This window comes from Coenobita brevimanus, chromosome 71 (genome assembly GCF_032717465.1).
Source record: "Coenobita brevimanus isolate Jiangsu-jjx chromosome 71, ASM3271746v2, whole genome shotgun sequence".
Taxonomy (NCBI): Eukaryota; Metazoa; Arthropoda; class Malacostraca; order Decapoda; family Coenobitidae; genus Coenobita; species Coenobita brevimanus.
The window spans coordinates 34,171,325-34,188,189 of NC_137024.1; the positions used below are offsets into that span (position 1 = coordinate 34,171,325).

At 43.5% G+C, this 16,865-nt stretch overlaps 1 protein-coding gene across 5 annotated transcripts in view; it reads left to right on the plus strand.

The window, feature by feature from the left end:
* The window catches only part of E(z) (histone-lysine N-methyltransferase E(z)), a 347,474-nt gene that overhangs the window by 298,934 nt on the left and 31,675 nt on the right, over positions 1–16,865 (plus strand). For all 5 annotated transcript variants that reach the window (XM_080277920.1, XM_080277924.1, XM_080277921.1 and 2 more), the window contains 3 exons: positions 13,230–13,528; positions 13,873–13,998; positions 14,176–14,311. In XM_080277920.1, coding sequence (XP_080134046.1) covers positions 13,230–13,528; positions 13,873–13,998; positions 14,176–14,311 — 561 coding nt within the window. The remainder of the gene's footprint in view (positions 1–13,229; positions 13,529–13,872; positions 13,999–14,175; positions 14,312–16,865) is intronic.

Here is a 16,865-nt window from a genome sequence, read left to right on the forward strand (position 1 = left end):
ACCCTGAGGCCTTCCTACGCGGTCATTGGTTCCCGCCTCCGTTGCCTATGGGCTGCCTGAGAGAGAGGAACTCTGCCCCGTCTCCCTCTCTTTTTGCGCCATTTTCTACCCAGCGTCCTGCAGTGTTTTGGCTATCGCCACATTGTTATGACACCTACCCGTGAACTATTGAGTGAAATCATATCCCAGATCATTGCTTTAAAGGAGACAGGCCACCAAACAAAGGAAATTAGTGAATTGGTTGGCGTTGCTCGATCAACAGTGCGTAGGTGGTGCGCGCGTTTTCGAGTGGAAAACAGTGGTGACGTTCCCACAAAGAAACCGCGGTCTTGTAGGCCTAGGAAAACTTCCCGGAGGTCTGTTAATGTTTTAAAATGTGCAGTGGAGTCTAATCCTCGTGTGAGTGCAAGGAAAATAAAGTAGAGCAACCCGGAAGTGTTTGGTGAGGTTTCTGTGCACACAGTGTCTCGAAGGGTCCATGAACTTGGTTACACAAGTCACAGGCCTGTGAGAAAGCTTCTTCTCTCTGGCAACCAGCGACTACGTAGGCTTGCCATTGCTAACAAATACCTTAACTGGGGTGAGGAGCAATGGTTGTCAGTGTTGTGGTCTGATGAGGCAACATTTAGCGTAACCTGTAACAGAGGAGCACGTGTGTACCGGTGCAAAGGTAGTGACCCACTTGACCCACGGTATGTTGAAAGGACAGTTAAACATCCTGATTCACTTGTGGTATGGGGTTGTTTTTCTGGTAAGGGTTTGAGGAAGCTTGTTGTGCTTCCCAAGAACTGCCGAGTGAATCAGGATGATTGTCTGGAGCTTCTGTGTGATCATTTACCTGAGTCATTCGAGCTAACAGGTGCACGAGTGTTTCAGCAGGACGGTGCACCTGCTCTTAAGGCCAAATCAGTCACCAATTGGCTTCATGACTGCGAGGTATCATTCATGAAAGACTGGCCAGGAAATAGCCCAGACCTCAACCCGATTGAAAACCTCTGGTACCTCGTAAAGAAGAATCTCCAAGGGAAGGACGTGAACTCTCTGCCTAAGCTGGAAGCTGCCATTCATGACTCCTGGGACAATATACCCCTCCAGCACCTCAGGAACCTTGCCCTTTCACTTCCAAGACGTCTCAGGTCCGTGAAGAAGCGTAAAGGATACCCTACGAAGCACTAAAGGTAAATGAAATGCATTATTTATATGTTTTTTCAGTGTTGAAAGGTTTGTTTCGTAGGAGGGATGCAGGGCGCTCGATACTTCTGACGAGCACTGTATATATATATATATATATATATATATATATATATATATATATATATATATATATATATATATACTGTACTGTATATATATATATGTCACTACTGAATGCTTTTCTTTCTGTTACAGGTGGCTTTACATTGAGTGACAAGCCAAATGGTTTCTTGTAAGCCAAGAAACCATTTACAATGCTGGGTGGTAACCATATAACCAAACTATACGTGCTCCCTACATGTCAAGTGGATTGGTGGAGGGTTAGTGCCCCTCCCTGTAAAACAAATAACTCAGAGTCAAATGGCCACCCCGTATGGGATTATGGCATTTAGCAATAGATAGATAGAGATATATATAAAACACACACACAGTAAGACCTCACTATAACGGACTAATTGGGGCCCAAGCCATTTCAAAATAAGCGAAATTCTGATGAAAGCGACATCTGGACTTCCTCCTGCTAACCTGGACTTTTTCTGATATATCAGACATTAGTCCGGATCGCACCAACAGTTTTTAAACTGTTTTCACTACCACTCCAGTACTGGACTGTATTATACCTTCACTATAGTAATCAGATGGTATTATATATATGATAATACTGTACTGTACACTGATAGACATATCTTTTATTTACCTTATCGTGGTGAACATAGCTGAAGTGATCAGGCAGTCCGGACTGCTTCTGGCTTTATCAAACTTTTTTAGATATATAGGAACTTAGTCCGGTAGCTCCTCAATTCCAGTAAAAGCAAATTCCGGTTTATTGAAGTGAGTTATATCGAGGTCTTACTGTGTATATATATATATATATATATATATATATATATATATATATATATATATATATATATTTATACATATCTATCTATCTATCTATTGCCAGATGCCTCAATCCGGTTTGGGGTGGCCACAAACAAATCGCCTCCACGTCGCCCTGTCCCCTGCCATTTCACTGCCCTGCTGCCAACTTACCCCCCTCTCTCATGTAGCTCTCCACCCCATCCCTCCATCTCATCCTCGGCCTCCCCCTCCCTCTTCCCCCCTCCACCTCACTCACATACACTCTCTTCATCAGTCTTTCACCCTCCATCCTCTCCACATGGCCAAACCACCTCAGTGTGTTCCTTATAACGCTTCCTATCACATCCACATCCACACCACAATGCTCCTTTATATCCTCATTCGTCAGCCTGTCTCTCCATGTGACTCCACAGGCTCCTCTTAAATAACTCATTTCCACTGCTCTCACTCTTGTGTCCCTCCAACAACGTCCAAGCTTCACTTCCATACGTTAGAGTTGGTATCACAATATAGTCATGTACTGTAGTAATTTTTTCACTTCCATGCTTGCTTCCCTGTTTCTTATCACTGCTTTCAAAGAACCAGCAACCTTTCTTCCCTGCTGTACCCTTGCAAGCACATCACCCTCCAAATCTCCATCCTTACTCATCACACTACCCAAGTACTTAAACATACTCACATTTTCCAATTCCTTAGCATCCAACCTCGCTGTACATTCACTGACTTCACCTCTCCCAAAGACCATCACTTTACTCTTCCCTATATTCACCTTTAGATTCCGTTTCTTACACACTCTCCCAAACTCATCCACCAAGCCTTGCAGCTCCCCTTCGTCTTCACTCAACAACACAGTATCATCTGCAATCAACATTACAGGGAGTTTCCAAACACTATCCTCTCTCACCAGGGCCACTCCAACATCCACTACCCTACCTTGTACTTGTTTTATTACCCCATCCATGTACAGATTGAACAACCATGGAGACATGACATATCCCTGTTTCAACCCAACTTTCAAAGAGAAAAATTTACTTAGTTCACCATCCACACGCACTGCAGCCTTAGCACCATCATACATACCCTTCACAGCATTCAACAACTTCCCATCTCCATATATTCTTAATACTTTCCACAATCCTTGTCTATCCACCCTGTCATATGCTTTCTCCAAATCTATGAAATCCACATACAACTTCTTTCCCTTCTCTAGAAACTTTTCCACTAAAGATCTAAGAATGAATATCTGATCTACACAACCTCTTCCCTTCCTAAATACTCCCTGTTCTTCTCCAACTAATTCCTGTGTTCTTTCTCTAACTCTGTCAATAGGTATTGTACCATACACTTTTCCTATTATACTAAGAAGACAAATGCCCCTATTATTACCACACACTTCTTTTTCCCCTTTTCCTTTGTACAAGGGAATAATTATACCTGACTTCTAATCCTCTGTGACTCTACCTTCCTCCCAGGCCAATCTACACATCTTCCACATCCATTCTACTACTATCTCTCCCCCATGCTTCAGCATTTCACCACACACTCCATCAGTTCCCGGGGCTTTCCCCAATTTAACTTTCTTCATTGCTTCCACAACTTATATAAGGCATGTCTGGAAAGTGGGCCCATGCCTCCTGGACTGGTACTTATGGACCTTAACCCAGCCTAACTTTGAAATCCATCTAAATAACTCCCTCCTGGACATGCATAGCACCTATTTAAGGCCCTATTCACACCAATAATGGACACAAAGCATGAAATATATGAAAAGGAACCAGAGAATGAGGAATTAGAAATGAGTATGGAAAATACAGATACTGTATTTAGCATGTACATGGTACTTACAGCACGTCTATGGCTGCCTCCTCTAAGGCTCTGGCAGTGGTGAAAATGCTCTTGATGCACATACAGTAATCCAGTGTTGTGCTACGCTTAATTCTTTGCACTGTGAGTTATAATTGTTTAACACTACACATTCTGTTCTTAATTGTGCCATGCCAGTTTCAACTGCCAATTTGCACTCCACACTTAATCCTTTGTACTCTAAATTCTAAAATCTTAACACTGCATAACACTGTAAATTCCCATGTGGTCTAGTGGTGAGGTATTGCAGTTTATTCATTGTTTTTTCACAAAAACGAGCACATGTGGCATCCATTACGATGAACATGTATTCAAGATGGTGGTTAGGCGGTAACTGGTGAGGAGGGGGAGGAAGGATGGGGTGAAGGGGCCATGCATAAGCACAGCTGTTCGGTGCTGCGCGCCAATTTCAAATTGCGGGTGGGAAAAAATTAGGATTTGGGAGGATTTTTTTTTCTTTTTTTGGCCATTTTTGGGTTTTGAAGGTCTAAGCCCACAATGTCTGGTAAGTGGGGAGTCTGGATAGTGGGCATCCGGATAGTACAGGGATTACTATATATATGTATATATATATCTATCTATCTATTGCCAGACGCCTTAATCCCGTTTGGGGTGGCCACAAACAAATCGCCTCCATGTCGTCCTGTCCCCCGCCATATCACTGCCCTGCTCCCAACTCACACCCGCCTCTCTTATATACCTCTCCACCCCATCCCTCTATCTCATCCTCGGCCTCCCCCTCCCTCTTCCCCCCTCCACCTCACTCACATACGCTCTCTTCGTCAGTCTTTCACCCTCCATCCTCTCCACATGGCCAAACCACCTCAGTGTGTTCCTCATAACACTTCCTATCACACCACAACGCTCCTTTATATCCTCATTCATCAGCCTGTCTCTCCATGTGACTTCACAGGCTCCTCTTAAATAACTCATTTCCACTGCTCTCACTCTTGACTTGTGTCCCTCCAACAACGTCCAAGCTTCACATCCATACGTTAGAGTTGGTATCACAATACTGTCATGTAGTAACTTTTTCACTTCCATGCTCACTTCCCTGTTTCTTATCATTGCTTTCAAAGAACCAGCAACCTTTCTTCCCTGCTGTACCCTTTCAAGCACTTCACCCTCCAAACCTCCATCCTTACTCATCACACTACCCAAGTACTTAAACGTACTCACATTTTCCAATTCCTCACCATCCAACCTCGCTGTACATTCACTGACTTCACCTCTCTCAAAGACCGTCACTTTACTCTTCCCTACATTCACCTTTAGATTCCGTTTCTTGCACACACTCCCAAACTCATCCACCAAGCCTTGCAGCTCCCCTTCATCTTCACTCAACAACACAGTATCATCTGCAAACAACAGTACAGGGAGTTTCCAAACATTCATTCATTCATTGCCAGACGCCATGTATCCCAAACGGGGTGGCCAAACACTATATACATATATATATATATATATATATTTAATTTTTATGTGTCCGACTCTGGGCAAAGGCTTCAGGGCCTATATCTCTGGGGCAGTAGCCTATCCCAAGGCCCAGTATTCCTCCTACACCTCCACATGTCACCACTTCGGCACTAACACCCACCGTCCATATTGAATACATGCTAGGGCTGTCTCATACAGGACTGGTGTAATGGTATTAGCGGGGGTATTTTTACGACATGTCGGCGGGTCATCTGGTAGATCAAGAAAGTCTGCTTTTTATGAAATTCAAACCCTTAAACTGTTCCCTGCCCCAGCCGGGATTCGAACCTGCGTCCATCAGGACTGCAGGCCGCCTCTTTACCGATTCATGTCGCCAATGGCGCGGACTTCTATGCCGCGGTTTTCTGTGACACGGCAAGGTGCCAGAACCAAAAAAACAAGCCACGCGCATAGAATACCTATGGCTCGGGGGCATGGTAAGGTTTCAAATGCGCCTCTTGCCTCGAAACCCCAAACCCAACCCCTTCCACTTTAGCACTGTTGTCATTGGAGTTAGGTACTTTTAGTATTTTATGCCCCCCTTTATTATTTATTGTTTAGTGTTTAACTTGTGTGTAGTACATGCATTGACTGACTGCTTGATTGTGTGCCTGTGTAAAGTGGGGGAAAATGGGGAAGAGAAGGGTGAAAACGGGGACTTTGGGCAAATGTCTAGAACCAAATTCCATTTTTCCCATAGGTTTAGTTATTTGTATGGCATGGGTTTCTGTGGCGTGGGCTTGGGCCAGAACCAATTAGCCGTACCTTAGTCGATTTGACTGTGTGTATATGCAGTACTCGACAAAAGTATTGGGCACCTATGTCAAGGTACTGCAAACTTTTGGCGAAAAAAGAATGGTGCTTTTTTGGTGAAGAAATTTAGCCAGAAGGCATAACATTGATCCCTCCTCTCTGTCCTTCTCCATTCTCTCCCTCCCCCCTCCCTCTCTCTGGGAAGAGAGAGAGAGAAATATTAAATACAGGAGTGAGATTGGTGAGCATCCGGGTGTGAATCCTGCTCGATTGGGTGGCAGGGGTTGGGGAGATGTGTGGCAGTTGCAAGCGATATGGTCACTCTTTGACAGCTAATCTAAAACCAAGGTTTGGGTGGAGTCCAGCCGGGGATTTCCCGGCATTCAGCGTTGCCTTGTTTCCTATACTCTGATTGGCTAGTGGCTGACCTGACACCGTTAGAGCTCGCCGCTCACATCTCGCCACCTGGCCTGTCATGACTTCACCCACTTCTGTGTATGTGTGTGTGTGTAAAGAGAAACTAATTTAAGTTATAAATATAACCAAAATAATGAATTTAAAAATCGCATTCTCTCTCTCTCTCTCTCATATAATTTATGATTCCTAGTATGGGCCTGGATGTTGCCGCTCGTGAGTGTTTTAACTTATTTATTTCTATTAAGAAAATAGCGTATGTTCTACTGATTCCTTCAGATTATATTATAAACGTAATTGTTACATTACTTACCCAACTTAGAACTACCGTGAAAGTCAGTAAAAGTAACTACATTTTTTTCAGCAACACTGTAAAATATGTATGCCACGTTTCTTTATTGATGTACAAGAGCCATATGCATTACAAGTTTACCTTCCTTTGATATGCTAGAATACTTACGTTTATATTGTATTGGTATGTGTGTACCTATCTGTGATGCCTATTACATATATAACAGAATCTACTCATCGCTCGTTTAGGAAGTATGGCATGGCTGCACCCAGCGCCAGACCCCACCCAAACCTTGGTTTTAGATTGGTGAGACTATAGTTAACTGAATACAAAGTCTGACCCGTGCTGCACATCTGATACCCCTGTGTCCCACTCAGAGAGTGTATTCATATGCCATATTTAAAAATTGAGCAAAATTTGTGGAAGTTTCATGTGGCGCTTCTGGAATGGACAATGCAGTCCACCGATTGGCATTTCCAGAATGCCATACGCAGCTTAGGGATTAATGAGGAGTTTGACTGGAACAGGGAAGGTTTAGAGTCAGCGGATCTATTTTGGCCTTTGATTGATACTGCTACTGTGAGCTGGACAACGGGCAGGATGTAGTTGGGGAAGATGGCAAATGTGTCTGGGTTGACTGATAGAATGCCGAAGACCTCATGAGGTACCAGGAGTGGACTTAAGAACTGAGTTGATAAATATGATTATATGAGTGTATTGTCACAGATAACTGGCTGAAGTATGTAATTGTAAATGTGTACAAAGGAAGGGTGATGTTCTGGAAAGAGGAAATTATAGAGGCATAAAACTTTTGGACCAGATAATGGAAGGACTAGAGAGAGTCCTAGAAGGTATGATTAGGGAAAGAATGAGAATTGCTGAGATGCAGTTTGGGTTTATGCCAGGCAAAAGGACCACTGATGCCATATTCATTGTCCAACAGCTTCAGGAAAAATACATGGAAAAGAAAAGGGAGCTGTACTTAGTTTTTGTTGATTTGGAGAAGGTTTTTGACAGAGTCACTAGGAGGAGAAGAAGTGGACAATGAGGGAGCTGGGAATCGAGGAGTGGCTGGTTCAAGTGGTTAGGCTATGTGTGTGGGTGTTTACACCCAGGTGAGAGTGAATGGAGATTTGAGTGATGAGTTTTCTGTGAATGTTGACTTTCATCAGGAGTCAGTCTCAAGCCCCTGATCATTTGTCATGGTGCTTGAAGCCCTCTCTTGTGACTTTAGAAGTTGTTGTATGCTGATGAGTTGTTGATTTCAGAGAATGAAAGGGGGCAGAGAAAAGATTTAAAAAATAGAGACAGAATGGGACACAAGGGACAGCATATAATGTGGATAAAACAAAAGTGGTGATATCTTGGGCTTGTAGCAGTACTGTCCTAGCAGAGGGGGTTTAACCAAGGGTGTGAGAAGTAGCTCCATCTTGTGCAGTTCTTGTGAAAAGTAGGTGACATGAGATGTGGTATTAGAGGTAGTCTGTGAAATAATGGTGATTTCATGTGTGATGTGTTGGTAAGAGCTCGTAGAGATTGTCAGGTGTGAAAGGATTGGTTTTTCTGGTGATTCTCTTGAGTATTAGGAAGAGTATTGTTATTTCAGGGACATGTTATGTGCTGCCTTGGGTGAGGAATGGTTGTAGGAAGTTCAGGGAGCTGGTGCCTCTCCTCTCCTGACATTGAGAGGGCTTTCCTTCTATGCTAAGGGATCATTGTGTATGGTATATGTTAGAAGTGTTATGTTGTATGGTAGTGAGACCTGGGTAGTAAGGAAGACTGTATTTGTAGGCTCAGATGTACAGGTATGACAGTGACTGGATGGATGTGTAGTGCATCCTTGAATGCAAGGCCTGGGTGGGCTAGGATTATGATTGAAGAGTTGAGAGGAAGGATGGGACTGGTGTTGTGATGAGGAGGAGTAGATTGAGATGGTTTGGATAACACAAAGTCTTGCTATTCACTTTGGAGTCAAAGATTTCAAGTGTAGTGATGTTTGGCCATGGAGGTTCAGGAGATGCCATGGCATTGTTAACAAGGCCATAATTAGGCTGGGTTGCACCAACCTTCTTGCTGCGGTGCCAGACAGAACTTTTAAGATTGAAATTATGGGAGGTGAAAGGGGAGGGGGTTGTCGTGACCTCAGCCTTGGTTGGAAATGGTTGGAGAGGTGGGTCTTACCAGTGACATTTGACAGCCACAAATTGTTTAGATCCTGCTCCTGTGAACAATAAAGCAACTTTACATATTAGTACATTTTTAATTGCACTTAGAAATAGTAAATGTGGTTTGAATTACAGTGGGATGAAAATGAAATATTTGTTAGTACCATCACCATGCCTATGAAATAATAACAATTAGTTTTTGCATAATGGAAATAGACTACAATTTTAAAGTGCAGGGCGTTGAGAATTAAATTATTTACAGTCATTTTCCCGCAAAGCTCATTCTTCTGAACCTCCATGCTTCTGGAAACAGCACCTCATCTCACCACAGTGACCTCCAGAGTGATTGTTTATTTCATCTTCAGAATTAGAAGAATCAGGAAAACACATGGTTTGTTGTGGTTCTCCATGAGTGGGATGGCACACAGGTTGTGGTTCTTTGATACAGCTTTCATATTGGTCACATGATTTTCTTGATATTAACCCCTAATACTGGTCTGTTTATAGTGCAGTCATTCTCTCACAGCAGACGTTTTTCCAAAAATAGCCTGTTTTCAAACCTTGATATCTCAGAAACTGTAGCAGTTAGAGAAAAAGATTAAAGACCACATTATTTACCAACTCTTCTTGCGAATGAAAGAGTCCCCAGGTCTGTAGGTCGTCACATCAATGAGAAACGGCATGAGGAAGAAGAGTAATTTTTGGCTCGAGAGGTAGATGTATTCATGCGTGTGTGCATGGCCCTGATTTTGGCTTCTTTCTTAACGTGATAACTTCCCTATTGATAAATAAACTAGATACCATGGCATCCAAGGCTCACCCTATGGCACTATCACTGGTCTTATCCTAGTATCTGTGGAAGGAGGCTTAATGGGTGGATGAAGCAAAAGTCCATGTAAGGCAGGAATGGAATTGGACAAGAAGGATTAAGAAAACATCGTCTTACATCTGGCAAAGTCACAGAGATGACTGAGGTATGGTTGGCTCGGCTGGTGGGAGTCTCTCCCTAGCTTTTGGTGATGAGATCAAGTGGCAGCCACTTCAAGCTGTGCCAGGAAAACAATTGCCGTTCCTACTGACACCTGGCAGCCTCCCGCCACCTCTTTTACATTGGTCCATACTGACACCTGGCAGTTAAGGGTTAAAGAAACCTCTGTTAATAATTACCAGTTAAAGAAAACTTTTAAAGAAGTTATGATAACTTTTATCAGTGATGAAATAAAATGATACAATGGTATCTTCCTGCTTATTATATTTAAAACGTAGAATATCAAAAGTGAAAGTAAATTCGTACATCAAGCATTTGGTGGTTGCACCACTATCCTCACTACCCCAGGACTGATCTTTAGCACTAAGGCCTGGTGCAGCTTAGCCCTGGAGAGATGCCAAGTGCTGATGTCAGTTTTGTGGAGCCATTCATCCAGTATCAGAAGCTGATGGAGGACGAAGGCCTGCATGAGTTCCAAATTTGCAGTGCTGATGAAATGGGCTGCTGTGGCATGTTCTCCCATAAAATCCAGGCTTAGATGGATATTGGCAGCACCCCAAGGTATAAGACAATGAAGGAGTCTTTCCATTGTGGCCGGTGCCAGTGCGGATTGCTCCAGTTGCTTACAGCCAGTCATAGTAGGTAGGAGCAAGTGACCTGGGTCACTCAGGGACATCATGGCCAAGCTTCTGGTGGAGTACCATGGGAACAAGTGTACCTGGTTGACCCAGTATATCATTCATGATTGTTTCCACCACAGCTTCAATCCTGCCCTGAGGCAGCACCGAAAAAGGTATGCCATTAGTTCTGACAGCATGAAGACAGTGTTTCTGTAGGATACCAGCCTATCCTTCCTCCACCAAACTCTGCAGCAAGGTTGGATGAATCATGGTCTTGTTCCTGCCATCCAGCACCAATGCACTTATCCAGCCTTTGGACCAGGGAGTTAAAGAGAGTGCAAAGAGGCACTGCAGAAACCTCAACCAGTACCAGTGCCTCATTGTGGCTGAGAATGGAATGGAATGGACCAGGAAGACTATGAGGACAGCACAACTTCAAGAAATACACCATCAAGGACACCATCTTCAATTGGACAGAGGCATGGAAGAAAGTGTCTCTTGCCTTGCTCAAGAAAGGGTGTTGCAAACTCCTCAGAATCCCCAAGACTCCAGCACCACTGCATAATTTTGAGGGATTTGAGTCACCAAGGATGGCTGAAATGTTGGCAGTTGCAAGATAAGGGAACCCTGCTGAACAGGAGCTGCAAGAGTGGCTGGATGAGGATGCCGGTGTGCCTGGATACCACCACCAGATGGAAGAGGAGGTTGTCGTTCAAGTACAACAAGACAAGACACTGGCAAAGGAGGAAGATGAAAAAAAGAAGGCACATGGACCATCTCTAGCTGCAGCCATTGTTGCTATAGATACCATCCTGACTGTGATTGACAGAGTTGGAGGGCCCCTGGCTCAGCATTATAAGATCATATGGCTCAGCAGGTTGGAAATGCAGCAGCAGCAGCCAAGGAAGATCCAGTCTTAGATCTCCCAGTTTTTCAAGCCTGTGCCCTCTCCTGCTGCCAAGAGGATCCTCACAGAGTCAAGAGACCAGACATGACATCAGAGCCTCCAGAAACCATCTTTGTGGACAGTGAGAGTGAATGACAATTAACTCAGTCTACAGCATATGAGAAGTGTATGAGTTTGAGCATCCTACTTCCATCTCTATTGTATACTGAACAGTACATGAGCTTCTTACCCTTTGTATCCCTCTACCCCTTGTAAGTTATTATTTGGAGAAGTGCTATGACAAGAATGTGAAATTGTGAGTCAGGTTAGTGTAAAATAGGTATAGTTTTCATTTCTTAATACTAGAATATGCTATTTACATGTTTATTTTCCAATATGTGCTTGAAATTCTGCTTGGGGGGGGGGCATTGGATATACTGAATTATCAGTTCTTTATTGGATCAGGCTTCCCCCAATTGATCTGGAATAGCTAGAGTTTACTTGTGTGTGTGTGTTCATGTGCGCGCTCACACTGATCCCTTGGGTATCGTACATAATTGGTACTGAACGTGGCACGTAATAACGAAATTGCAAAATAACAAATACACAGAACCTGTAAGATATATTCTAATTGGTACCAGGCATCCCAAGTGCAGACCCAATTTTTTCTTTTACAGCACTGATTGAAGGAACCTGTACACTAACATAGGCCAAACCGACCTACCGGATATGCTTTCAGCAAATCGCTATTGCTTGCCTGAGTGCCAGGGAATTGTCTCTTACCTTTCACATTCACAGTTGTTGGTGAGGGTACCTTGGCTGTGTGTATGTGCCCAGTTGGGACAACTTTTACCTGGTCATGGTACCGTGGAAAACTGACTGACTCATCTGAGAGTCCCAGGTTCAATCCCCAGCACAATATTTGTAATAATATTAGTTGGTTTATCCTGTGTTAATGCAGGTTTCTTTCATCGTGATGATTTTTCCATGTAGTTGTTACTGAAAGTTGGAGAAACGTGCATAGAGGTTTTATTATTAGGAGAAATGAAACTTTTTTGTGCAATTTTATGTACTTTGTTAGTGCGGTAAGTCAAAGGACTTGATATATAAAGACTTCCTGTAATAACTACTATGTATAGGTAACTATTGATCATTCATATATACTTACTGGTAGTGGATTTGATAAATACTGAATTTCATTGTATCCTGAGAATTTTCCATTATATATCAGTGTAGCTGTTGTTGTGCTTCCCAGGTCTGTCTGTCTAGAGCAGACCCATCAAATGCAGGCAAGCAGCAGCCCCATGCAGCTGACAACTCCTTGCCACAGCATGGCACGGGGATTGATGTGAAGGTTTGGTTCGTGGGTGGATGCCACATTTGCATCTCCACTCCACCCAGTTAATAGTGGCACCATAGCAGACTCCACATTACACCATTACTTGGCTGTATGGTTACCACCCAGCATTGTAAATGTTTTCCTTAGATTCAAAAAACTGTTTGACTTAGCATTCATTGTAGAGCCACCTAAGTGGAAAGAAGAGTAGTAAATAGTGACAGGAAGGATGGTAGTAATAGGAAGAGAGAAGGACAGAAACAGAAAAAGAATGATAGACATCGAAGAAGTAGGCAGTACTACATGTAGTGAGAAGTTGATGGGTGCCCCCACCTACCACCACATTGCAGCGGTAATGAACAGTATGCACACTTGCAGGTGTTGACTTTGACTGCAAATCATCGGTGTTAGTGGGCAGCAACGGGACCCTGGGCAGCGTACATAACAAGCGTGTGGTGGGTGCTGATGCTGACATAGTGAGAACAAACAATAAATATGTGTACACCAAGCCCATGAGTTTAGATGGCCTGGCTAGCAAGATCATCGACACCACAGACCCATGTAACCTGTCCACTTGGTTGGGATCAGAAGCATCCATGTTCCGGGTGCTACACAAAGTATTTCTCAACAATTACTGTGCCATTTCCCAGTCCATCCTCACCAAGACATGTCAACAGGTCTGTCCCCCTCTGATAAATGCTACTCTCTTTGCTGTATTAGCCTGTTCAGTGATAGGACATCAGTTTTGTCGTATTCTTACCATCCCCAGACAGTTTACTTCAGCATACAAGAGGAGGGGATACATGTAAACTTCATTAGCCCCTTCACTAAGGGAGACCTTCCTTGAGTAGAATTAACTGCAGTTACCCAGATTAATATAAGTGTCATTGAAGTGAAGGAAGTAAGCTACGTAAATTTAAAGTTTGCAGTTTCTTTTCCAACCTACTGCAGAGATTATCAGTGCTCAGCATTTGGAAATTCACTGGAACATGTTATCTACTACATGTCAACTCTCCTTCAGGTTTACTACTTTGCACAAAAGGAAGCAACAGATTTGCCAGCAGATGCTAGTGTAAAGGATAATACTCCTCCCCGCAAGAAGAAGAAGAAACATCGTCTGTGGTCTATGCATTGTAGGAAGATCCAGGTAGTGTCTGAATAATCATCTCTTAAGCATTGTACTACAACATAATAAATCTTTTAGGCCTCCACTTTGCTATTTGCCACTTTGCATCTTATAAATTAGAGCATTTTAACATGTTTTTGGTTCATGTTGCTGGTTACAATTATTAATGCATTACAAAGATTTTTTTCCTTTTCATAGTTAAAGAAGGATTCTACAAGCAACCATGTGTACAACTACTCTCCCTGTGACCATCCTAACCTACCCTGTGACCAGAACTGTGCCTGTGTTATGACCCAAAACTTTTGTGAGAAATTCTGCAATTGCAGTCCTGACTGTAAGTACAGATGGTTTGCATGGAATTGATTTCATGTATTACAGTATAGGTTTGATAAATGTTATCCAAATTTCCTGCAGTACAACACATGTAAATCTCATTGTATAAGTAAGTAATGTTGTCAAAACAATTGTCATAGTTGGTCATATATTGATTTAAAAGTTGTTTTGCTGGATAATGACCATATTTTCCCTACAGTATATTTGGGAGCATTTGTGTAGAGTCCACCCCTCCCCCCAGTTATTGGCTGTATTATCAAATACATGTATTGTGGAATATTTTAGGCAGTATGTACAGGAGAGTAAAGTAAAATGGGAGTGGAGTCCTCCCCCCCCAAGTAGAGTAAGGTAGTAGAGCTGTAGCAGAGGAGGGGGGGAGAAGAGTACCCTGTTTGTGGTAAAACACCATGTTCAGTTGTCATTGTCGTCGTCGTCATCGTGAGAGCTTTTCCACCCCAAGGTAGGGTGAGGAAGGGTCCAGAGAACCAGAAATAAACTTGATGGAATGAAACACTAGCCACAGTTTGCTCAGTTGAATGAGCCACACTCCCATTCACTCACCATTCAAGCCCCCCCTCCTCCCCTAATCTGGGCTTTACATGATAGGGGAGGTGGGGGGGGAAAAGAGACTTAGTTTTGCACATCCATCTGACAGAATAAATCTGATGACTGAAATTAAAAAGAGGTGTCAAACACCAGTCATATTCTCCTCCATACAAAATTCATCCAGCCAGTTTGATTGTTGTCAGTTCCTGCCCTCATTCATCCCTGTACTTCTCTCTGACCATATCTGTCCACCTTTGTCTGCCTGCCACACCTCCTCACCACTCTTTTCACACCCATTCTCTTCACATGCCCAGAGCATCTAAACACACACTCTTTAAATCTGGTGTCCACAGACACTCTAAATCATTCATCGTCCATCCATCCATCATTCAAATCTACGTTGCCCCATGCAGTGCGTAAGAGCCTGCGGCTAGGCAAGTTGGTCCTGACGTTTATAATGAGAGTGACCAGCCTCACTCATCCTTGAGTGGCATTACGTGAGCAGTAAACCCCAGCCACCCCATGGATATAAACCTAAACTGGCTCAATCCAATTGGAGCACCCTAATTACCCACTAAACTGCCAAGTGCCATAATTTGGTTATATGGCTACCACCCAGCATAGTAAATGGTTTCCTGATCTACAGGAAATCATTTGGCTTGTTACTTAGTGTAGAGTCACCCATAGGCAGAAGGAAGAGGAAAGAATGAAGGAAAGAGAGACGGAAGAGATAGTGTAAGGTCACCCGTAGGCAGAAGGAAGAGGAAAGAAAGAAGGAAAGAAAGACAGAAGAGGAAGGAAGGAAGAGAGGAAAGGACAGACACCCAAAGCAGCATTACATTGAGTGAGTGGATGGCAGTTCTTGGGAAGCACAACAAGCTTCCCCAAACCTTGACCAGAAAAACAAGCCCATACCATGAGTGAATCAGGATGTTTAACTGTGCTTTCAACATACCGTGGGCCAAGTGGGTCACTACCTTTGCGCCGGTACACACGTGCTCTTCTGTTACAGGTGACACTAAACGTTGCCTCATCAGACCACAACACTGACAACCATTGCTCCTCACCCCAGTTAAGATATTTGTTAGCAAAGGGAAGCCTACGAAGTCACTGGTTTTTTGTGAGAAGAGGCTTTCTCACAGGCCTGTGACTTGTGTAACCAAGTTCATGGACCCTTAGAGACACTGTGCGCACAGACACCTCACCAAACACTTCCGGGTTGCTCTCCTTTATTTTCCTTGCACTCACAGGAGGATTAAACTCCACTGCACGTTTTAAAACATTAACAGACCTTGGGGAAGTTTTCCTAGGCCTACTGGACTGCGGTTTCTTTGTGGGAATGTCACCACTGTTTTCCACACAAAACCGCGCGCACCACCTACGCACTGTCGATCGAGCCACACCAACCAATTCACTAATTTCCTTTGTTTGGTGGCCTGCCTCCTTTAGAGCAATGATCTGAGATATGATTTCACTCGATAGTTCACGGGTAGGTGCCATAACAAAGTGGCGAAAGCCAAAACACTGCGGGACACTCGGTAAAAAAGGGCACAAAAAGAGAGGGAGACGCAGCAGAGTTCCTCTCTCTCAGGCAGCCCGTGGGCAACTGAGGCGGGAACCAACCAGCGCGTCGGAAGGCCTCAGGCTATCGTGACGTCATGCTAGCGCCGCAAACTTCTGGCTCAATTTTTACTACCAAAAACGGGTGATTCTTTTTTGGCCATAAGTATTGCGCGCCCGGCGGTAGGCGCTCGATACTTTTGACGAGCACTGTATGATAAAAATATTTTAATATTCGAGATAGTATGAGTTTGACTCATTCCTGTAAAGATACAATTAGGTTGGTAGGTAAGAATACACACACACACACACACACACACACACACACATAACAAGTGGAGTCCCACAGGGCTCGGTGTTGGCGCCAGTAATGTTCCTGATTTACGTAAATGATATGGTAGCTGGAGTGAACAGTTATGCAAGTCTGTTTGCTGATGATGCAAAGATCA